Source organism: Chiloscyllium punctatum, chromosome 13 (genome assembly GCF_047496795.1).
Source record: "Chiloscyllium punctatum isolate Juve2018m chromosome 13, sChiPun1.3, whole genome shotgun sequence".
Classification (NCBI taxonomy): Eukaryota; Metazoa; Chordata; class Chondrichthyes; order Orectolobiformes; family Hemiscylliidae; genus Chiloscyllium; species Chiloscyllium punctatum.
Genome location: NC_092751.1, coordinates 88,339,229 through 88,364,331, shown reverse-complemented (window position 1 = coordinate 88,364,331; position 25,103 = coordinate 88,339,229). Strand labels below are relative to the sequence as shown.

The window sequence follows — 25,103 nt, the reverse complement described above, 5'->3', positions numbered from 1 at the left end:
AATACCTTCTTCTTCACCTGTCTATCTGTGATGCCACTTTCAAGGAACAATGTACCTGCACCCCTACATCTCTCTGTTTGACAACACTCCCCAAGGCCCTACCATTAACTGTGCAAGTCCTGGTTTGTCTTACAAAAATCAAAAACTTTGAATTTGTCTGCATTAAACTCTATCTGCCATTCCTCAACCCATTGGCCCAGTTGATCAAGATTCTGTTGTAGCCTTAGATAACCTTCTTCTCTGTCCACTATACCACCAATTTGGTGTCATCCTCAAACTTACTAATGATGCTTCCTATATTCTCATCCAATTCGTTTATATTAATAATGAACAACAGTGAACCCAGCACTGAACCTTTTGGTACACCACTGAACAAAACTCTACCATCACCCTCTGTCTCCTACTATCAAGACAATTTTGTATCCATTGGCCAGCTCTCCAGAGATCCCATATGATCTGACATAATTGACATCATGTAAAACCATGTCGAAGGCCTTGCTAAAGTCCATGTAGACAATATCTACTACTCTTCCCTCATCTATATTCTTGGACACCTCTTCAAAAAACTCATATCTGATATTCTTTCATCCTCTTGGTACTCAAGAATCCATCTACCTCCGCTTTAAAAATAGTTTACCAAAAATCTTGACTGTTTTTAACATTAAAACTTGTGTAGTTTAGACTGGCAAGTCAATATGATATGCAAAGTTCTTGAATCTGTGTTTGGATAATGTAGGCTAGGCACAATATAGGCTCTAATAAGGTGATCATAGGATGTCTGGAAACAATGTAGTCTTTGTCGAGATGGTGCTCCTGACAAGTTAGGGAATGCCAGGATATTGTCGCAATGTTGGTGAAGGAATAGCAATAGGGCCAAATTAACCTGGTGTGTGACATGGCAGGGATAGTTCTCCAATACCACTTCACTTTCTCATGCACTGAGATTGTCAGGCTGTAAGATCTAAATAACGTTGGTGCATTTCTGTCATGTGACCTATAGATAGTACATGGTGCAGCTCACAACTCTAATAGTGGTGGAAGAAGAGGAAATTGAATCTAATGGTGGCACAGTGGCTCAGTGGTTAGCATTGTTGCCTCACAGCACCAGGAACCTGGGTTCAATTCTACCCTGAGATGACTGTCTGTGTGGGGTTCCTGCGGGTGCTCTAGTTTCCTCCCATAGTCCTAAGAGGTGCAGGTTAGCTGCATTGGCCATGCAAAATTGCCCTATAGTGTCCAGGGATGTGCAGGCTAGGTGGATTAGCCATGGGATATGCAGGGTTATGGGAATAGGGGACGTGGATATGTCTGGGTAGGATGCTCTTCAGCAGGTTTGTGTGGAGTAGATGGATTGAATGGCCTGCCTCCATGCTGTAGTGATTCTATGAATGCCAATCAAATGGATGAACTGTGTTGTCTTGGATGGTATTGAATTTATTAAATACTATTGTGGTTATCCACATCCATGTGTGTATTCCACCTTTCTTGTGACTTTAACCTTGCAAACTGTGGAAAAGGTTTGAGGGGTCAGGAGTTGAACCCCATATAGAGTCATAGAGCTCTAAAGCATGGAAACAGACCCTTCATTCAAACTTGTGCAAGCTGACCATATAACCTAAATTAATCTAGTCCCATTTACCGGCATTTGGCCCATATCCCTCTAAGACACATGCTAATTATGTATCTAACCAGATGCCTTTTAAATGTTGTAAATTGTACCAGCCTCCACACTTCCCCTGGCAGCTCATTTCATACATGCATCACCTCTACATAAAAAAATTATCCATTAAGTCCCTTTTAACTCTTTCCCCTCTCACTTTAAACCTACTCCCTCTAGTTTTGAGTTCCCCATAGCTAGCAAAAAGACCTTGTCTATCCATTCTATCCATAATTGTATCAATATCTTGAAGGTCACCCCTCAGCCTCCAATGCTCCAGGGAAAATAGCCCCTGCCTATTCAGCATCTCCCTGTAGCTCAAATGCTCCAACTCTGGCAACATCCTTGTAAATCTTTTCTGAACCCTTCACATTTCACAACATCCTGCCTATAGCAGGACAACCAGAATTGAACGTAGTACTCTTAAAGCGCCTAACCAGTGTTCTGTACAGGTGCAACACGGCCTCCAAACGCCTATACTCGATGCACTGAACAATAAAAGCAAGCTTACCAAACTCCTTCTTCACTATCCAGTCTAACTGGGACTCCATTTTCAAGAAACTATGAACCTGCACTCCAAGATCTCTTTATTCAGCAACACTCCCCAGGCCCTTACCATTAAGTATATACGTCCTGCCCTGACTTTTCTTTCTACACAGCAGCAGCTCACACTTATTTGAATTAAACTTCATCAGTCCTTCTCAGCCCATTGGCCCAGCTAATCAAGTTTCCATTGTAGTCTGAGCTAACCTTCTTCACTGACCATTTCGCTACCAATTTTGATGTCATCTGCAAACTTACTAACAATATCACTTATGTTCACACCCAAATGACAAAAAGCAGTGGATCCAGCACCAATCCATGTGACACACCACTGGTTACAGGCCTCCAGTCTGAAAAGCAACCCTTCACCACTACCCACTGTCTCCTAACTTTGAGACTGTTCTTCATCCAAATGGCTAGTTCTTCCTGATTCCCATGTTATCTAACCTTGTTAACCAGTCTACCATATGGAATCTTGTCAAACGCCTTACTGAAGTATAGATCATTTCTACCACTCTGTCTTCATCAATTTGTTCGTTACTTCTTCAAAAAACTCAATCAAGTTATTGAGACATAATTTCCCTCATGCAAAGCCATGTTGACTATCCCTGATCAGTAATTGCCTTTCCAAATACATGTAAATCCTATCCCTCAGGATACCTCCAACAACTTGTGCCCACCACTGATGTCAAGCTCACCTGTCTATAGTTCCCTGGCTTTTCCTTACCACCTTTCTTAAATAGTGGCACCATGTTACCCAACCTCTTATGTTCTGGCACCTCACCTGTGGTTCTCCATGAAACAAATATCTCACCACTGGGCCCAGAAATCAGTTCCCTAGCTTCCCACAAAGTTCCAGGGTTCACCTGATCGGGTCCCATGGATTTATCTACTTTTATGCATTTTAAGATGTCCAACATCACCTCCTCTGTAATATGGACACTTTTCAAGATGTTGCTATTTATTTCCCCACATTTTCTAACTTCCACATCCTTCTCCACAGTAAACACTGATACAAAATACTCATTTTGTATCTTGCCCACCTCCTGTCGTTCCACACATAGGCAGCCTTGATGATCTACAAGGGGCCCTGTTCTCTCCCTAGTTACTCTTTTGTTCTTAATGTGTTTGTCAAATCCCTTCGGATCCTCCTTAACCATATTTGCCAAAGTAATCTTATGTCCCATTTTTGCCCCTCATGATTTCTCTCATAAATATACTTCTCCTGCTCATATGTTCTTCTAAGGATTCACTTGATCCCTGTTGTCTATACCTGACATACATTTCCATCATTAAGGAGCCAGCCTGTTCCCAGCTCTTGCATGTCATAGAGTCATAGAGATGTACAGCACAGAAACAGACCTTTTGGTCCAACTCGTCCATGCTGACCAGATATCCCAACCCAATCTAGTCCCACCTGCCAGCACCTGGCCCATATTCCTCCAAACCCTTCCTATTCATATACCCATCCAGATGCCTTTTAAATGTTGCAATTGTACCAGCCTCCACTACTTCCTCTGGCAGTTCATTCCATGCATGTACTATCTCAGTGTGAAAAAGTTGCCCCTTAGGTCCCTTTTATATCTTTCCCCTCTCACCCTAAACCATATCCTCTAGTTCTGGACTCCCCCACCCCAGGAAAAATACTTTGCCTATTTATCCTATCCATGCCCTTCATGATTTTATAAACCTCTAAAAGGTCACCCCTGAGCCTCCAACGCTCCAAGGAAAACAGCCCCAGCCTATTCAACATCTCCCTATAACTCAAATCCTCCAACCCTGGTAACATCCTTGTAAACCTTTTCTGAACCCTCTCAAATTTCACAACATCTTTTCCATAGGAAGGAGACCAGAATTGCATGGCCTAACCAATGTCCTGTACAGCTGCATCATGATCTCCCAACATCTTTACTCAATACTCTGACCAATAAAGTAAAGCATACCAAACACCTTCTTCACTATCCTATCTACCTGCAACCCCACTTCCAAAGAACTATGAACCTGCACTCCAAGGTCTCGTTTCTCAGCAACCTTATGTGTATAAGTCTTGCGAAGATTTGCTTTCCCAAAATGCAGCACCTCATATTTACCTAAATTAAACTCCATCTGCCACTTCTCAGCCCATTGACCCATCTGATCAAGATCCTGTTGTAACCTGAGGTAACCTTCTTCGCTGTCCACTACATCTCCAATTTTGGTGTCATCAGCAAACTTACTAACTGAACCTCTTATGCTCGCATCCAAATAATTTATATAAATGATGAAAAGTAGTGGAGCCAGCACCGACCCTTGTGGCACTCCACTGGTCACAGGCCTCCAGTCTGAACAACAACCCTCCACCACCACCCTCTATCATCTACCTTTGAGCCAGTTCTGTATCCAAATGGCTAGTTCTCCCTGTATTCCATGAGATCTAACCTTGCTAACCAGTCTCCCGTGGGGAATCTTGTTGAACGCCTTACTGAAGTCCATATAGATCACATCTAATGTTCTGCCCTCATCAATCCTCTTTGTTACTTCTTCAAGAAACCCAATCAAGTTTGTGAGACATGATTTCCCACACACAAAGCCATGTTGACTATGTTGTTATGAAGGGTAAAGTTCAGTTTCTGATTACTTAAGATCCTCACAAAGTTAAGAGTTAGGCGTAGATAAACCATGATTTAGGCAACTGTCTTGGTACTTCCAAACTTGCCAAAAATTAGACTGGTGTTGACAAAACAATAAAATTATTCGATAGTTGTAGATAATATTTTTCCTCTCTCCAGCAGTTTACGTTTTATTAGTAACATTTTTAAAATGTGCTCTGTCCTTTTTGATCCCACAACCCAAAAAGACTTGCACATCATTATTGTATCACTTGACTGTAGATCACCAAGTGACCAATTATCCAGCTCATTGACATGGCTTTACATTAAAGTTTTGATTAAATTAGATTACATTTAGAATAAAGTAAGGAAAACATTTATCACAAGTATAATGGGGAGAAAGAAAGAATTGCATTTATATTATTTTTTTTACCCCACACTACCACCTAACTGCAGTAGTGCTTATATTTTCCCCAGCTCCCATGCTGTGTGAGGGCAGGTGTAGGACACAGTGAAAGACAACAGGTGTACAAATCTTTATTCAATTTCCACCACCAGGAAGAAAGGGAACACCAAGGTGGCCAGTGACAAGCAGTGCCCGTCACATCAAAGGGCAATGCTGCATGATCAAACAGTGAAAGGCAGGGCAGGGATTAAACCAAAATAGAGTTGGAGGGGGAAATAATACACTCCACTCCCTGCGGTGCCTACCTCTCCCTGAACAGTTCGAGGGAGTTAGTGGACACCGTGTGCTCCTTCTCCAGGGACACCTGGGCTCAGACATAACCGCGGAAGAGGGGCAGGCAATCGGCCCTAACGACCCCCTCCACAGCCCGCTGCTTGGACCTGTTTATGGCCAGTTTGGCCAGGCCCAGGAGCAGACCCACGAGGAGGTCCTCTGACCTACCCTCCCTCATCCGCTAAGGGTGCCCAAAGATCAGGAGCGTGGGAGAATTCTATTTATATAGTGCTATTTACGACCACTGGATGATTTAAAGACTTTGCAGCCAATGAAGAAAGTGTGGTCACTTGTTGTAATGTCAGAAATGCAGTGGCTACTTTGTGCACAGAAAACTCCTACAAACAGCAATGTGATAATGACCAGATAAACTGCTTCTGTGATGTTGATAGTGGAGTAAATAGTGAAAGGACTTCAGGTATAATTTCACTGCTGTTCTTCAAAATGCTGCTTTGGGATCTTTTACATCCACGTGGGAAGACGGGATCTCATTTTAAAGTCTCATTTGAAAGACAACATATCAAACAATTCAACACTTGCTCAGCATAACACTGGAATTTAATTCTAAATTTGTGTGTGGAAGTCCTGAACTCTTGAATGCAGAACCTTATGAACATGAGCCAACAGTGCTATCAAGCGAGTTACAACTGAGACAGAAACTTAAAATAAGTTGTCTCACTCTCTCTCTTTCTAATTAATTTTCTCAAATCTGTTTGTACATCTGTCTATTCATTTCTCTCTCTCACTCATGTTTCTACCTGTCTTTCATTTTATATTTATCCAACGGAACTCCCATTGTCTTTATCGATTTCAATTACACTTTGTTTCTGTAGATAAATTTACAGTGATCACTGTATTAGAAGGTTTAGGGTAATGATAGAAAAAAGGGCAATAGACAACCAGATTAAGAATCATTTACTGGGAGACAGCCAACTTCAATGAGGTAAGGATGGGGTTGAGCCAGACACACTAGAACAAAACATTGATAGGAAAACAGTAGCCGAACAATGGGCTCCCTTTAAAGTCATATATTCATACAATTCCTACAGTGTGGAAGCTGGCCATTCACCCACTGAATCCATACTGACCCTCTAAAACACATCCCACCCAGACTCTCTTTCCCCCTCCCTCCATCCTATCCCTGTAACTCTGTATTTCCCATGGTTAGTCTGCACATCCCTGGAGACTATGGGTAATTTAGCATGGTCAATTCACCTCACCTGCACATCTTTGGACTGTGGGAGGAAACCAGGGCACCTGAAGGAAACCCACACAGACACGAGGAGAATGTGCACCTTCAACACGGACAGTTGCCTGAGGGTGGAATCAAACTCGGGCCCCTGTTGTTGTGAGGCAGCAGTGTTAACCACTGAGCCACCGTGCCACCCCGAAGTTTTCTTCAAATACTTTCAAAAGGGAAAAGGAAGGCCAATAATTCAGTCCTGGATAAAAAAAAAGGATATGAAAACTAAAATCAAGAAGAAAAATGTGTGAGCTTACAATAAATGGCAGATAGGAAATAGAATTGATAACCAAGATGAATATAGAAAGTCCAGAGGAAAAACATATTAAAGAAGCAAGGAGAAGTTGTGTGAAAAGACTGGCAGCCAATGTAAAGGGAAATCCCAAATATCAGTATATCAGAAGCAAATTCGGTGTGGGGGTGGGGTAAAAGGAAAAGTGGGCCAGTTAGGTGCCAAACATTGTATTTAGACATGGAAGCACAAAACATTCTGAAGTGTTAAATAAATACTTTATATCAGTCTTTACTAAGGAGCTAGCTAATAGAGGAGGTATCCCTGTCATTTACTCCTTACTCCTCCCCCACCTTATCTTCTGCATTTAAACCAATATGTTCCTAGATGCCATCAGTTCTGAGAAACGTTAACTTTGATTTTTTTCACAGATGCTGCCAGATATGCTGTGTTTTTCCAGCAACTTCTGTTTTTATTTCTGTCATGAGAAAGGTTTAACATTGATAAGGAGGAAGTATCGGATATGCTATTATTGCTTAAAGTTATCGTGGCACTGGGACTGGAAGAAAGTATATTGAAGTAAATGGGAGTGCAAATTGCAGAGGCACGGCTATACTTATTCTGCAGATATTACATCCTTGTTCAAAAAATGTTTTAGGCATAGTGCAGAAATTGCAGAACAGTTAGTTTACCTTCAGTGATGGGGAGCTTTTAAAAACAATAATTCAGGATTGAATCACGTAGAACACAAGGTGGTTAGACAGAAAGAGTGAGCATGGATTTCCCATGGGACATTTGTGTTTGACTTACTTGCCAGAGTGTTTTGAAGAAGTAACAAAGGGTCAGTAAGGATAGTGCTGTTGATGTGGTATACATAGACTTTCAAAAAGCATTTGATACAGTGCCACTTGAAATAACTCCACAGAGGCTGGTATCCTTTCAGCAAGTTACCTTTTATTTACATGTGGAGAGTATTTGGCACTGTTCCAGCACCTCAGAGCCAGCTCTCAGAGTGAGCAGAACCTCTCGCACGCAAGTTTACATTTGCCAGCCAGGGCTCCCTGATTGGACTAGATTAACAGCCTCAGTCAAGGAACTCATATTGTTTGAGATTCACCTGGCTCACTTGGTTACAATCACTACATCCCTCCCTGTCTGAGTCCAAGGACATAGGCCAGTTTTTTTTTGGAAAGCTCCTCCTGGGGAATTTTAGCACTGGGTCAAATTCCTCCAACTCGGCCTCTGATATGAGCGGTGTGTAACACACAGTAGCTCACTTCTTGCACCCAGAACATCTCAGAAGAAATTCATTTTCCTCTGTAGGTGGCAAAGGAGTTGAGACGGGTACCATCCACTGTGTCCATCTCAGATTCCAAGATCTCTTCAATACTTGGTGCAGAGGGAGAACCCACAGGTTCCGGAACAGTTGGAAAGGCTGTCAAGGAACCGGGCATGATTTGCTCCTGCACCATTTGCAGATTTGAAGCTTTCATATGGTCCGCATTCTTGTTCAGGACTGTCACACCTACCCAAATTTTATTTGTCACTGGACTCGACTTCAGTTCGACCATGCCTCTTACCTATATAGGGCCATTCCCATGGTTCCTACACCAAAATTCATCGTCTGAAGTAAACTGTCTCTCTCAATTAATGGAGTTGTGTGGCTGGCATTGGCATTCCCTGATGTAATTTCACAGTTCCCCTCCCCCCAAGTCTGGGAAGTTCAGATTTAACCAGTTTCTGAGTCTTCTTCCTATTAGCCACTTGACTGGGGCTATCCCTGTAGTTGCATGAGGGGTGGTCCTGCAATCAAATAGGAATGGGACAGTTTGGTATCCAGTGAAGCTGTAGGCTGTTTCTTTAAGCCCGCCTTCAAAGTTTGCATTTTTCTTTCTGCCAAAGCATTGGATGGTGGATTTTACGGAGCTGCCCTTGAGTGTCGAATGACATTCGAATTTAGGAAATACTCAAATTCCCTGCTGGTAATCAAGAGACTGTTATCTGTGACCAACATTTCCAGGAGTTGATGTATTGCAAAGGATGCACACAGTTTTTCTATCATCGTCCCTGTGTTTGACGAATGAGCTCTATGCATGTCTAGCCACTTTGAGTGGACATCTACAATGACTAAGAACATTGCTAGGACCTGCAGAGTCAATGTGGAACTGAATCCAGGTTTAGCCGGCCATTCCCATGAATGTGGGAGAGCTGTGGGTTGTAATTTTTGTCCTTGTTGGCACTCAGAGCACTGCCTCACAAACATGGCTATGGCCACCAGACATAACTTCTCGCCAACATCTTCACTTTGGAAACCACTGGAGTTCAGTCAGTATCTGGCAGTGACCTTTCCTCAGGACAATCACTCTTGCAGCCCATAATAATATGCCATCCTATACTGTGTCCTAGCCTCTCCAGGTTCAAAAAGATTTCTGTTCTGGTTCTAGTTTTCCCTATCACCATCGGCTGTTTCAGTTTTGCCAGGACCAGATCTTTCTGCGTCCAAAGTCTGATATTATCAGCTGTGACAGGAAGGGTGTCCAGAAAATTTAAAAGCATGTCAGACTCTTGCAGTGGCGGTACTGCTAGTGATGTATCTGTCAGCAGGAGGCAGCTCCATGCATCTGCATTCACTACTTGGCCTCCTGGATGATGTTCCAAGTTGTAATTAGACCCCTTAATATAAGAGCCCACCACAGAATTCAGCCAGAAACTATGGGTGGCACTACCTTGTCCTTTTTAAGTAGATATAGCAAGGGTTTGTAGTCCGGTGTTATTAAAAATTAATGTCAGTAGAGGTATTAGTGGAACCTCCTGACTCCAAATGTGACTTTGAAATCTCCCTTCTCTGTCTGGGCGTATGTACACTCTGCATTAACCAAAGTTTTGGATGCGTACACTCTTGGGTATTCATCTCCATTGGGCCACCAATGTGCTAATACCACCCCAATGCCATACAGGGAGGCAATAAATGTCAATATTGGATCTTGCTTGGGGTCATAGCATAACAACATCTTTGAGGGTGTTTCTTCACTTCCCTGAAAGCTACGGTGTGGCGATACAACCATTTCCGAGGCTGACCCTTCTTGACTAATTGACGCAAAGGTGGTGGGCTAAAGGCCAGGTTATGCATGAACTTTCCATTAGATTTTGCCAGCCCAAGGACAGACCCAAGCTCCGCTTCAGATGTGGGAGCCTGGGCACCTTTGATCACCTTCACATTATCTAGTAAAAGCTGCAATCTGTTCTTGTTGACTTTGTAGCCTGAATAAGTCACTTGGGATTCCTGGAACACATATTTTTCCCTTCTAAGGCATAAACCTGCCTGGGAGAAACATCTACGGACTATGTCCAAGTTCTCTAAGTGCTCCTTATTGGTCTTCCCCGTTATTAGCACAACATCTACAGGAATGGAGACCTGGGGTAGACCTTGTAAAATGTTCTCTATCATCCACTGAAAAATTGCACAGTCTGATGATACCCCAATGGCAGTCTCGTATATTGGTGTAAATCCTTATGGCTATTAATTGTAGCATACTTCTGGGAATCCTCATCTAACCACAATTGCAAGTATGCATGGTTCATGTTCAGCTTTGTGAAGGACAGTCCCCCTGCCAGCTTTGCTCATAAATTCTCTATGAGGGACTGGATATTTATCGAGCCGCAGAAGTGGTTTACCACTTGGGCTTTGCAATCTGTACAACTGGTGCTGCTCATTCCGCAAATTGGACTGGCTTGATGATTCCTTCGCTTTCCAGCCTCTTGATTTCTATGTCTGCTTTTGCCCATAAGGCAAATGACACTGGCAGGCCTGCAAAATCATGGAATTATTTCCTGGTCAACATGCAAGATGGGAGTCAAGAAGTGTGTTACTGCTGCGGTATTCCTAACCTCTGACCTGATCTTGTAGCCACTGTATTTACATGGTGAGTCCAGTTCAGTTTCTGGTCAATGGTAAACTCCAGGATGTTGATAATGGGGATTTAGTGATCTTATTGGAGCTGGTCATTGCCTGGCATGTGTGTGTCACAAGTGTTACTTGCCACTTTCAGCTCAAGCCTGAATATTGTCCAGATCTTTTTGCATTTGTACATGGACTGCTTCAGTATCTGAAAAGTCATAAATGGTGCTGAACATTGTGCAAACATCAGGCAACATTCTCGCTTCTGACCTTGTATTGGAAGGAAGGCCATTGATGAAGTAGCTGAAGATGCTTGGGCCTAAGACACTATCCTGAAGAATTCCTGTAGAGATGTCCTGGAGCTGAGGTGACTGATCCCCACCAACCACAACCATCTTCCTCTGTGCCAGGTATGACTCCAACTAGAACAGAGTTTTCCCTTGATTCCCATTGACTCCAGTTTTGCTAGGGCTCTTTGATGCCACGCTCATTTGAATGTAACCTTGTTGTCAAGGGCTGTCACTCACACCTCACCTTTGGAATTCAGTTCATTTATTTATGTTTTAACCAAGAGTCTAATGAGGTCAGAAGTTGAGTGGCCCTGGCAGAACCCAAACTGGATGTCACTGAGTGGGTGCTGCATTGATAGCATCATCAATGACATCTTCCATCGCTTTACTGATAATTGATATACAACTGATGGGATGATAAATGGCCGAGTTGGATTTACCCTGCTTTTTGTGTACAGGACACATTTGAGCAATTTTCCACATTGTTGGGTAGATGCCAGTGTTGTGGCTGTGCTGTAACAGCTTGGCTAGACTTGTGCCAAGATGTTGTGAAACTTGAAAGGGTTCAGAAAGGATTTACAAGGATGTTGCCAGGGTTGGAGGATTTGAGCTATAGGGAGAGGTTGAATAGGCTAGGGCTGTTTTCCCTGGAGCATTGGAGGCTGAGGGGTGACCTTATAGAAGTTTATAAAATCATGAAGGGCATGGATAGGGTAAATAGACAAGGTCTCTTCCCTGGGGTGGGAGACCAGAACTAGAGGGTATAGGTTTAGGGTGAGAGTGGAAAGATATCTTCCAACTTTTTCACGCAGAGGTGGTACGTGTATGGAACGAACTGCCAAAGGAAGTGGTGGAGGCTGGTACAATTGCAACATTTAAAAGACATCTGGATGGGTTTGGAGAGATTTGGGCCAGGTGCTGGCAGGTGGGACTGGGTTGGGATATCTGGTCAGCATTGATGAGTTGGACCAAAGCATACATCTCTATGACTCTATGACTCTAAATCTTCAGGATTACTCCCAGAATGTTGTCAAGACCCAGCATCCAACCGTTTCTTGAAGTCACATTAGATGAATCACATTTGCTGAAGACTGGCATCTGTAATGCTGGGGACCACTGATGGAGACTAAGATGGATCATCAACTTGGCAATTCTGGTTGAAAATTGTTGTTAATGCTTCAATTTTATCATGGTTAATCTTTTTTATTTTAGTTTACAGTCATCATTTATTGTAAAGCGAAGACAGTATAGTAGCTAATGAAATGTTACTCTAGATTATACCATAATATCCATCATATTCTGACTCAGAGATAGGTTCTTCCACTTCACAAAGAACATTTTAGAGGTCCCAACAATCAGAAACAGACCTTTGAGGTGGCCATGTTTCAAAAGCTTGAATAAGTGGGCGGCACGGTAGCACAGTGGTTAGCACTGCTGCCTCACAGCGTCAGAGACCCGGGTTCAGTTCCCGTCTCAGGCGACTGACTGTGTGGAGTTTGCACGTTCTCCCCATGTCTGCGTGGGTTTCCTCCGGGTGCTCCGGTTTCCTCCCACAGTCCAAAAGATGTGCAGGGTCAGGTGAATTCGCCATGCTAAATTGCCCGTAGTGTTAAGGTAAGGGGTAAATGTAGGGGAATGGGTGGGCTGCGCTTCGGCGGGTCGGTGTGGACTTGTTGGGCCGAAGGGCCTGTTTCCACACTGTAAATCTAATCTCATCTAATCTAATCTAATCAGCAAAAGGCAACAATTTCCACAGTGATATTCTTTCTTTCACTCATGGGTTGTGGTTATTGCCGACAAGACCAGCATTGACCATCTATCCCTAGTTATCTTAGAGAAAGTAGTAATGAATCTCCTTTGTGAACCACCGTTTCCCGTGAGATCCAGATACAACAAAGCTTCTGTTCAGGAGAAAATTCCATGGATTGCAGTGAAATTGAAGCGATGACACCAGTTTACAATTTGGAGGTGGAAATTGCACCTTTGCCTTTGTTCTTCAGGGTGATAAAGGTCACCGCTGAGGAAAGTGTTGTCAAAGGATTTTTGATGAGCTGCTGCAGTGCATTTTGTGGGCGGAACATTCTGGTCTTACTTTTTGCCCAATGATGGGAAGGGTGTCCGTTGAGCAGGTAGTTTGCTTTTACTGTAAGATAATGAAATTGACAATAAGATTATTGTACAATGATCATTTAGTAAATGGCCTTCAGTGGATGTCAGCAGATAAAATCCAACCTCATTTACACCTTTAAGGAAGTGACATCCCTTGAGACTGTAGTAAGCCTCTTCAAACATTGTTTGACTGTAGTAAGCCTCTTCAAACACCTTCCAGAAAGCACATGACTAAGATCCCAAGAAAACAAAATCAAAATCCTTTCAATTCAGAGTAAATCTTGGCTACAGTTAAAATATTGACTGAAGGTTAGATAGTAATGGGTGCCTGTGCAAAGAGTTAGTTCAAAGTTCAGTCGTGCTGAGTCAGTTATTCAAGTGATTGATTTTGGACCAAATTTCTGATGTACATCAGGGCCTTGGATTCTGAAACCCAATGCAAACTGATTAAGTTTGCAGATGAAATTAAAAATAGGACGGATAATGGGTTGGAAGATAAAGCTCAAAAATTACAGAATGATCTAAACAATTTTCTGACTGGACAGAACAGTGGTAACTGGAATTTAACGTTAACAAGCATGAAGTACTGAGAAGAAAGAAACTGAAATAATTGTGGATGCTGTAAATCAGAAACAAAAACAGAAATTGATGGAGAAACTAACCAGGTTTGGCAGCATTTGTGAGAGAGATCAGAATTAATGTTTCGGGTCAAGTGACCCTTCCACAGAAGAGCTTTTCCAGCAATTTCTGTTAAAGTCTTAAACATTTGACAGAAAACATGGATCATATACATTCTTGGTGAACTATATGGTGAAGGATGAATTTGAAAGAGACCAGCCTTAGTAGACCTAACATTTAAAATGTCAACACAGCAATCTACAAAGCCAATAAAATGTTGAACTACATGACCAAATCCTTATAGAATTTTGGAGAAAATCACAATCAAGCTTTAAACCATTTTGACTCAGTGCTTTCTTGAGTAGTATTTCTAATTCTGGTCACTAAGAATTAAGAGAGCTATTCAATAAATACTTATCCCTAGTATTAGAGGTATTGAGTTTTGAGTAAAGAGAGAGGACTTTTCCTTGTCAGAAGTGAGCTCTTTGAGATAGATAATGCATGAAATTGTATGAATAAGCTCAATCTGTAGCTGAAGATTTAAGTTATAAGACCTGTACAGCCTCAAATTGATAAAAGGCTAATTTAGTTCTTCTGTTAGAACGTTTGACACACTTTCAGCAAACTCTAAATGAAACATAGAGGTGAAAGTCAATTGAACATTGCAATAGGGGCATTTAGAAGCACTGTTCCTGGATGAACTATGAAAAGCAATATTGACTTGCTCAGTAATCATCCTATATTTTATATGATTAAATAAACTTCCCTTATAAACCTGTCAATGTTCTGGCTGATATCGGCACTCCTGCAATGATTATGAATCATATGCTACAATGTGGTTTGGTTTAAGGCAAATACAAAAATTACGCCGCTGCTTAAACTAAATATGATTGCGACTAGTCCATCATTAATAAAGTGAAGGTGATAAGACAAATCACTGTTTTAATCTGTTTTGATCCATTTGATTAAGGAACACATTTTCATGTTTTAGTCAGTATATTCTCTGCAGGAATTTTTATGTGTGGTTTGTCACTTTACTGACAACAACAGAGAAAATGACACTATCAAGGAACACCCAGAGGTTGTCATGGAGGTGAACATTAAGCATGGATTACAGAGCTTTAAGTACAGCTGAATGAAATGGCTTCATGTATTGCGACCAGAAGTTGCTTTGTGATGCAGTTAGAGGTAATTTACAATACAAATCAGCATCTAGGTGGTCCACTGAAATGAATACTTCAGTAGATAGACCTGAAAAGGACATGAGGTCATTCACAAGAGGATAATTAGGGGCTGGCATTCAGGCGTGATGTCCTTAGGCAAGGACTAAACAAATTGCTGTGATTGATTGGGCTTAAGTCAGGGTGAGGGTAACGCCTGCTGTCTCAGCACTTGGGCAGAGAAAAGGCAATTTGGTGAACAGTACGGCCAACAGCCAAACACAAGGATGAACATATGGGAAAGAGCAGAATGGTGCAGTATGAATACTGCACAGATGTGAGTTGAGGTAAGGGAGTCGTTCCATATGGTGCCTTACTGGTCTTTGGATGGTCATGAATGGCAACAAGCTTCAGTTCAACACAGCAGAGAGATTTACTGTCAGAACTAATGATGGAAGCACGAAGAGCAGAATGTAAGCAGACTGATAAGCTGCTTCTTAGGGGCGACAGGCTGAGCTACTAAATGCAAACTGGGAAATGGACAGCTGTCACGGTTAGGATCATTAGTCCACTCTTGAACAATGCATCTCTGACACCTTGGTTTAAAGATTTAATGCATACCAGACTGCAAGTGAACAATATGCCAGGGGTATTGCATTAGAGTAATTATTACCCGTCATACCTCATTAATCTGTTTACCAAATCATTGTGGGGGAGGGGGTGATCATTCGATTGTCATTGAAATTAAATGTGGAGAAATTAACCACAAAACAAAAATATAAATGAATGCATCTTCACCTGAATACACGAGGAAACATTTCTAACAAACAGTTGTGATTTTAAAATACCCTTTGGTGTCTACAATAAAGAATAGTGTACATGTAATATGGTGCCACAATTTCTCATTATCTCATGTGGTTGTGAGTCATGGTAATCATTTCAAACCTATTCCTGCTAGGGTTCACAAATTGTATTATCCTGTCCTTTGTGCAGTTTAGCCCACTACATTTAGTTTAATGTGTTAACGTTAGAAAATAGTAATTACTGCATGGAAAGAGATTGTGTGGTCCATTGGGCCTCCAAGGCGGATATATTTTAAAATTATTTTACCAAATGATTAAAATTAATTTACCCTAGAAATAATTATAGTTTCAATATCAATATTTGTTGGATTAATATTTCTATTGGTGCAATATTATCGATGATGTCCTCTAAGTCCATTAAAACACACTAATAAAAGACTTGACCAGGATTTCTTTAGGCCTCTAAACATTGCATAATTAAAGTTATAATCAGATCATTTTGTATAAGTGGCAATCTAATATTAAGTGGTCACATTTATTGTGTTGCGCCATGAAAGATCTGTTTGTGGTATGATTATCAAAAGGACAGTTTGCAGCATTGGCTTCACACACATAGGCTAATCTGATACTTTAAACCTTATGCATAAGTGCATCTTATTTACATTTACCAGTTGTTTATCAAGCTGCATTTCAGTTCAGTCTTGAGCAGTACAAAACAGATCTCGTGCTGAGAAAGCACTTATGGGCATTCCGTTTAACCTATCCAATCTGAAAATTCTAAGGAAACTGCAAACGTGTGATTTCTTGAATCATTAACTCAATTATGTTTCTTGCAGGCATGTTAAACACTGACTGACTAAAGAAAATTTGTAAGATGAGGTAGAGAAGCTTGAACAAAAAATATCTGTTAAGAATTTAACTTTAAAAGATTTTATAACAAATCGATTCTATGTTTTATTTTAAATGATTAATTACAATAACTCTGGTAGATTGTACACAAGAGGAAAATCCAGGCTTGAAAGTAAAAGGAAACATGAAAAACATAATATCTATCAAGTTAATACTCATCCAGTAATTACAATGATCCAGTGTGAAACAGTGTAACTAAATAGAAAATGTACTATTTGCAATCTTAACATTGTTTAAAGTGTATTATTTCTGATACAGTCATATGGTACATGAATGATAGTTGATGTTTTCACACAAATAGGTTAAGTCATAGTTTAGTCATATTGTAGCTTGCAAAAATATTGAGAAGCCCAAGCATAGATATGATATAACGTGCTTTAGTACAGAAGCAACAAAACTGTTGATTGCAGTTAAAACAGAAGGGCATTCTTTTTTCTCATTTGCAAAGACCTAAGAGTGTGCCAAACAAAGAAAGGAATCTTTGCTGTCACAATATGGCTCGTGGCCTTTAAACTCTCCATCTGTTTGTCTGACAAGTAATCAAAGTGCGTGGCAGGAACTGGCAACACTTTGACGGCCCTTCTCACTTTAACTGGAGTGAGAGTAATTTGAACAGATTCATGGTTTCTTACATGATTGTATACCAGTGATGGGTTAGCTATGATTTTTTTTACAACTGAGTATTTTTGTGTTTGATTAACATAGCATGAAATGAGCACAGACACTTTGGAACCGTGGTTATATTCTTTAATCAGTGGATTGCCCTAAGGAACATTTAACGTGTTATACAGTTATTTTTAACTGCTGTTTTTAATTAAAATATAAACACTGTGAGGTGCAATTATTTGAAATTAAACTCTTGCTGAGTGACTCTGAGCTACATATGTACCCATATGTAGATATTTATGTAGTTGCTGTTCCATTCAGACTAGAAGGGGTCAAATTCTAATCAGCTTCATTTGCAATTTGTGCTGAAATGTTCTGCATTTGCCATAATATCAGAGAAAACTTGTGTTTCCAGTTAATAATGTCAATAGACATGTCACCATATTTCAAACTGTGCAAAATCTGTCTCAAATGAAATATTTCCATTTTTCACAGGCATTTTGCACAAAGGTCCAACTGAAAAACACTTGCAATTAAAGTAGGATAGATAACATTGAAGTAAAATGATGCAAATTTCAAATGAAACATATTAAAATGCTGGAAATGTTAATACCTGATAAAGGTAAATACTTGAAATATCAAAATCTTGTTATCCCATTTCATAAATGTTTCCTGACCTGTCATTTCCAACATTGTCCATTTTTATTTCATGCTGTATAGATTTAAGTAACAATAACACATAACGAGCCCTTATACTCATATACCAACTTAAATCAACAGTGTTATGTTAATGAATCATTGTTTGTATCGATTGTAATGGGTTGATTTTCCAGCAGATTAAAATCCACAAGCAATAACTGATTATTAGGTTAGTGTTGGGTGAACTAAGGCCAGTCTCTTAGCAGACCAAATAAGATGTCTGAATAAATTCTCACTTCCAGACAAATATCACGTTGTTGTAAATAAAGATCCCAAATGAAGCTGGCAGCATGGTGAATGAAATGTTTTTAACTATGGTATTTGGCTGCAAATATTTGATTTGTGTGGGAAATATGTAAACACGCAGCTCACAAATTTGTTGTGCGAGGTTACAAAGACACTGGGGAGTGCAATCAGATCTTCAAATCAGATTGAAATGATTCTTCTTTGCTAAACCTTTTCTGCTGTGGTTGGACAACTTGTTTGAACAAATTTGTCTTTGTGTGTGTTTCTAATTTTTAAGTCAACATTTATTGTTGTAGATAATGAAAAGGTCCTCTGTTGTTTAAATAAATACTACCATACTAGAGAAGGGGAAATACACTGTATGTCTAACTTTGTTAATCAAACATAGATAGAAGGGATTTACACATTTCTCCACAGCCTCGTCCTTCCCTAGCTCTGTTATTTCCTCCAGACCTACAGCTCACCTGAGATTCCTTGCACTTTTCCAATTCAGGCTTCTTGAGCGTTCCCAATTTTGGTCATTTCACCATTTGTGCTTATGTCTTTAGTTACCAAGGCCCTGTGCACTAGAATTACCTCCTTAAACCTCTGCCTCTGTACCTCTCTTTCCACTTTTAAGAAGCTCCTTAAAACCATCTCATTGACCAAAGTTTTGCTCATTTGGTTTATGATTTTACACAGTTCAGTGTAAAATCTTGTTTGACAATGTTCATAAAATGTTTGGGTATTTCATCATGTTATATGAGAATGCACATTGTTGTTGAAGATTTTCACAAGTTTAGAGTTCAAACAATAGTGGCGAACACTCCAGATTTGCTTTTGTAATATGTTACATCACTTACATTTTCCAATTTCATTCAGTCTCCTTTATACATAATGTGTTTTTGTAAAATGAATGCTGATAGAAGAGAAAATAAATTTTAAAAAACTAACCTCCGATGGAAATTCCCAAACAAATTAACTGCAAGCTAAATTCTACTGAAGTAAGTTTAATACAAATAAAATTGGCCTTTTGAAAACAACCTTAAATAGGTATAAAAAGAAATGTAAATAGATGTTAATTTGCTGGTTGAAAGAATGCTGACTAACAGTAGTTGCAAATAATAGTGTTGGGAAAGAAAATACAAACATGAATTGCTATGTATCATCCTCCCCAGGGCATTTTGACCTAAAATACAGGAATAAACACACGAAGATTGTAATTTGTTTATTTCTGTTTTTCATCTAGGGTCGCTGCATAAACTTCACTAGAGTGAAAGAAAATGAGACACCATCTCGTCCATGCAACGCTCCCGCATCTCGCATGCCTAACAATGAATATATTCCTTTAACCCGTGAACTTCCCAGGCCTCCTGCTTCATCAGCCAGGTCATGTGTGAGGAGTCCACCTCCTGGACCACCACCATCCCGAGCACCCCCTCCTTCACGACCTCCCCCACGCCCTGCGGTAAGAACCTGACCTCCCCAGCATTGATGTTGGATTTTTAAAAAAACACACCCTGAAGAAGAAAGGAAAGACAAGGCCAAACAGAGAATACTACTGGACTTCAAATATTTATTAAATTTATGGGTTTCCTTAAAAGGGTAAAATCTGTTGCTGTGCAGCACATTTCCATTTGGATAACCATAATCAGTTTGGAGTTGGAGATGATATTATGTCCACCTAATGTACAAGCCATATGTTTGAATTCTGCTGAATTATAAGATTGATTTCAAGTTTTAGTAAACTCTTGTCTTTTTATCTCTTAAACGTTCATAGATCAGAATTCGCATTGTTATTAAAAGATAAACATAATGTTAAATATCTATATAAAAACCTCACTAACATCTACTTTAGGTGCTCAAGTATGCCTTCTGTTGATGTTGGTAATAATTGTTTTGTTTATGATTGGAAGAAGAAAGGAAAGACAAGGTCATCAGAGTCACTCTCAGAACTTGCATCCAAAATGGAGCAATTTCCAAATGATTTCACCAATGTCAGATTATGTTCGAATGTCCATATTATGTCAAAAATAAATGTGGACACTAACCAGGTTCTGCAGCATACATTCTTCCTTTAAATATGAAATTAATACCTCAACTCATTTAACTATCATTCATGCAAATTTGGCACAATATATTTAAGAAACTGCAAATGGGAAAACTTTTAAATTTTTAATGTTGCCTGCAGTGATGCCATGAAAAAAAAATCCAGTTAAAGACACAAATACAGAGTAGATTTCAATGAGCATTTTTAAAGTTTACTTTTTAAAAGGCTCCAAGAATTTCAATGAAACACTGGAACTTTGTTTCTTTCTGAACCTGGTCATATAATCCTCTAAGCAAGTGGTGGTAAAGTAAGCAAGGCCAGGATAATGGGCAGAGATGGGTTCGGTGAATAGTTGTAAAAGATGGAGTCTTGGAGATAATGTACTTAGGCACATAGCTCAAAATCAAAATTCCACAATCTGTTATTGATCCCATGTTATTGTGCATGTCTCTGGGCACAAGTATGCAGGAAATTCAAAATCAAAATTTCTGTTCCAGAATAGTATTGCCGAAGATTCAATTCAATGATTTCATTAAGAGTTTTTCATACATACCACATACTTCAGAGTGCAAGATGATTTTTGACAACCAAAACTAGATTCTAGGTTTAATTTTTTTTGATAGTTAAAGAAAAATGTTCTGACAAAATGAAACCACAGCAAGGAAAGACACTCTCATACATAATTAATTTAATGAAAGCCAAAGGCTAGTTGACCTGTGAGAGACTCTTTATAAGTTGCTGGTTGACTCTGTTTGACAATGATTGACCCTGTAATTGATTAATTCGCAGAACTTTGAGCTCTGATTTCAGTCATACTTGAATTCCTTTGTACACAGTTAGTGACCCTAAACTGTGCTCTACCTATAACAATAGTCCTAATTTAGGCATCACTCTCACTAGCCTTGAATTTTAAACTGTTACAGAGGGACTTTGTTGAGTTGTGTGCAGGTTGTGACCCAAGTTATTCTGTTCTTTAAACATGTATAGTTGAACTTGCTCTTCTTATACAATTTATTAGCTAGCTACCAAACAGCAGGATGTTCTTTATGCCAAGTTCTACATAATAGTTTAAACTGCAAATAATAGCTCACAGAAAACTTTTCTAACAGTTGAATTCGGTTTTGGAAATGCTTGCCAGCTGGATGTTAAGCACTTTATAGTTATTTCAGTGTAAATACTATGAGGCCAGACCCTTTTCCAGACCACACCAAATTGTATAATTCTGGTTATCCACTTTATTCCTTACAAATTAGTTTGTAGTTTTGCTTCAGGCACAGGTATATTTTGGTGATACGTAACAATGGCTACTGTAGTGTTTTAAAATCAGATGTGATACATGAATCTCATACTGGTAAAGAAAATATTGTAAGGTTTTGTGATATTAGAAAAACAAAAAAAAAATCATGTTTTACTGCAGGACAGTTAAATGTATTAATTTACTATACTGTGGTCTAGGTGTAGGTACTTAAATCTGAGTAAAGGTGGCCACTAAATTTTCAAGATGCTCAATGCAGGCAGGAGTAAATAAAAAAGCAAGCATCATTGCGCTTGGTTAGTATATTGATATTTTGCTTTATTAACATTTAATAGCTAACAACTATAATTAACTCTATTATTAACTAACCATTAATGACTTGTAACCTTGTTTGACTTTCACTAACTGAATTTTCACTTAAGGAATAATTTAGTGAACAGGCTACGTAATCATGAATTGAATTGCAGCTCTTGAAAGGCAAAATGAAATGCAATGACATTGATATGGCTGCACAATGTTACAGAATCATTATGACACTAACAGGGATTCACTATTAATTTGTCTAATCTATACCTTAACCTCTTAGATTAATACCATTTTCTAAAGGGGTTAAAGTAACCACAACACTTTAATGTTTATTAAAGGGATCAAGAGTTGCAGGGCGAAGACGAGAGAGGGAAGCTGAGAAAAGTATCAGCCATGATCGAATGGTAGAGCAGACTCAATGGGCCAAATGGCCTAATTCTGCTGCTGTCACTGATGGTTTTCTAACACTTGTATTCGTGTTGCAGCAAAGACCATTAGTTAAGTTCGGTGCAAACTTGTAACACTGCCTTACACCAATCTAGTGCAAGATTGCATTGGGCTCTTGAAAGGTGTTAATGAATAGCGAGTGCCTTTAGCACTGAGGTTTGCTTTGGGAAATAATTCACAAAAGTATTAAATGATATTGCCTAACAGTAATTTATGCACCTTCATTAAAACCTAAATCTTTTGTCAAAACTTAAATTGAGCAACCAGACTATCAATAATTTCTGGAAAAGAAAGATACTACACACTGCTATAGGGAGGATATTGTGAAACTTGAAAGGGTTCAGAAAAGATTTACAAGGATGTTGCCAGGGTTAGAGGGTTTGAGCTATAAGGGGAGGCTGATAGGCTGGGGCTATTTTCCCTGGAGCATCGGAGTGACCTTCAAAAAATTGATAAAGTCATGAGGGGCATGGATAGGGTAAATAGACAAGGTGTTTTTCCATGGGGTGAGGGAGTCCAGAACTAAAGGGCATAGGTTTGGGGTGATAGGAGAAAGATTTAAAAGAGACCTAAGGGGCAATGTTTTCATGCAGAGGGTGGTATGTGTATGGAATGAGCTGCCAGAGGAAGTGGTGGAGGCTGGTACAATTACATCATTTAAAAGACATCTGGACAGGTATATGGATAGGAAGGGTTTAGAGGGATATGGGCCAAATGCTGGTAAATGGGACTAGATTAATTTGGAATATCTGGTCAGCATGGACATGTTGGGCTGAAGTGTCGGTTTCTATGCTGTACTATGACTCTGAGTAATAGAGAACAAACCCTAATTTTGCCCTTCACTTATCAGTTCTATTCAATTGTCTGTGTGATTTTTTTTGGAACTTCTTAAAAGATTTACCTGCAATAAGCACCTATTTGACAAATGAATGCTTTTCAGTTTTTAACATTTGTTATGTTTTCTTGAGTTTGAAATTAGAGTTTTCTCAATGGTGACAGAATTGCTACTTTGGAATCAGAAATTGAAAGAGTTAAATTGCCTTAACACACATTCAGCTGATCATAAAGTAGCATGTTCTATTTTTTATTTATCAATAATATAGATCTTCCATGAAAACAAAGGGTTAAAACAACTAGAAACCAGAAGTAAAACTGGAAAATATTAGAAAGATACAATTCAGACAGCTTCAGAAAGGAAAAATATATAAATATCTTGGGTAGGAGGCTTTCAATTGATGATCTGGTATGTTTTAAAGGATTTTCATTTGTTTAAAAAAAACATAGCGAGTTGTTTTAAAATTGAAAAATTGATCATTTCAACAATGTGGTCACATTTGTGGTACAGATGACGTTAGGATGCGTAGAACCTGTGATTACAAATGTGTCAAAAATAATTACAAATTTGATATTTTTTCTGCATATTTGAGGATCCTCACTAATAAACTCTAAATTATTGTGTGTGTACATATAACATCTGTACGGTGGTGTGATACAGTTCAGTCAGGGAGCTTGAGTTGCTTTTGGCAGCATACACTTATACATGTTGTAGGCTGGAGCTGTTGGAGATGATAATAGAGCTTTCAAAGTTTTAACCATAATATAGCTAATCAGGAATCTCTCCCACCTTTGCCTCCTGCTACTGGTGTGTATTGGAAGGAATCCCAGGTTGATATTCAACTTGTTCATCTGCGTTATGAATACATTTCCATAACCACCAAATCCTGGGATAGGGTTCAAACCTGGAGCTTCAGGCTCATAGGTAGGGGTGCTATCCACTGTACCACAAGATCCCCTGTGTCATATCTATTACTTAGATATGCTGCCAGTGTACAAAACAACTTCTATTACTAAAATGCCAAAATTGTATTTCTCTACTTATTTTCCAATCTGTATTCATGAGCATTGACATCAAACTGTTATTAATGTTGTGCATCTGTGTTTTTCGTTTGTCTGTAATGTTAATATCACTAATAAACTATAATTCTTTTATGTAAAATTATTTGCTAACTTTTATTGTTGGGTGTACGTGATATAATTAACCCATTGACTACAGGTCACCTTGGGTTACAGTTTTGTATGAGTATCTGAAATGCACTGAATCATAACAGGACAACCAATGTTGCAAAAATGGACAGAACATTTTATTACATTGAAAATAACAATATTTTAAACTTTTTAGTTCTGGTTTCCATTTTAATCCTCTTACAGATTTGCCTGCCCATTCCATCTGTTATCTTCCTATGTAATCTAATGTTTTTGTACTTCTTTAAACACACTTATTAAAACTTGCAGAAAGAAAAACACACTGTGGGCAGATCTTCCCAGCTCTTGAGTGTGTTGGCAATGGCAAAATACTTGGGAGGATGCAGTCAGAATGAAAAAAATAACGGTTTCACAGTTGAGGATATCCTTCCAATATCGATGGCTAGATGAAAATTTCACTAGTACAGGGATAGCATTTGTATGTATTAACATCTCATAAGCACGTCTCATTCCTATGCAGTTCGCAATTCTCCCAGTGATACACTAAACGTTGCCAATTTCTACTTCTCGCAGCACCTTGGTTTTGCCTTCTACAGCATATCGACTTCATTCACAACCTGCACCTCACTGGCTTATCATGGTAGGTCTGGTAGTTTATCATGTTTCTAAAAGTGTGGCACTGGAAAAGCACAGCAGGTCAGGCAGCATCAGGGAGCAGGAGCTGACCAGCTCTGCTTTTCCAG

General features: G+C 39.5%; 1 protein-coding gene across 1 annotated transcript in view; it reads left to right on the top strand.

Moving 5' to 3' along the window:
• antxr1d (ANTXR cell adhesion molecule 1d) overlaps positions 1–24,373 on the top strand; it is a 124,689-nt gene extending 100,316 nt beyond the window's left edge. The window contains exon 18 of the mRNA XM_072583156.1: positions 19,569–24,373. Coding sequence (XP_072439257.1) covers positions 19,569–19,799 — 231 coding nt within the window. The 3' untranslated portion in view covers positions 19,800–24,373. The remainder of the gene's footprint in view (positions 1–19,568) is intronic.
• Positions 24,374–25,103: the final 730 nt, after the last annotated feature.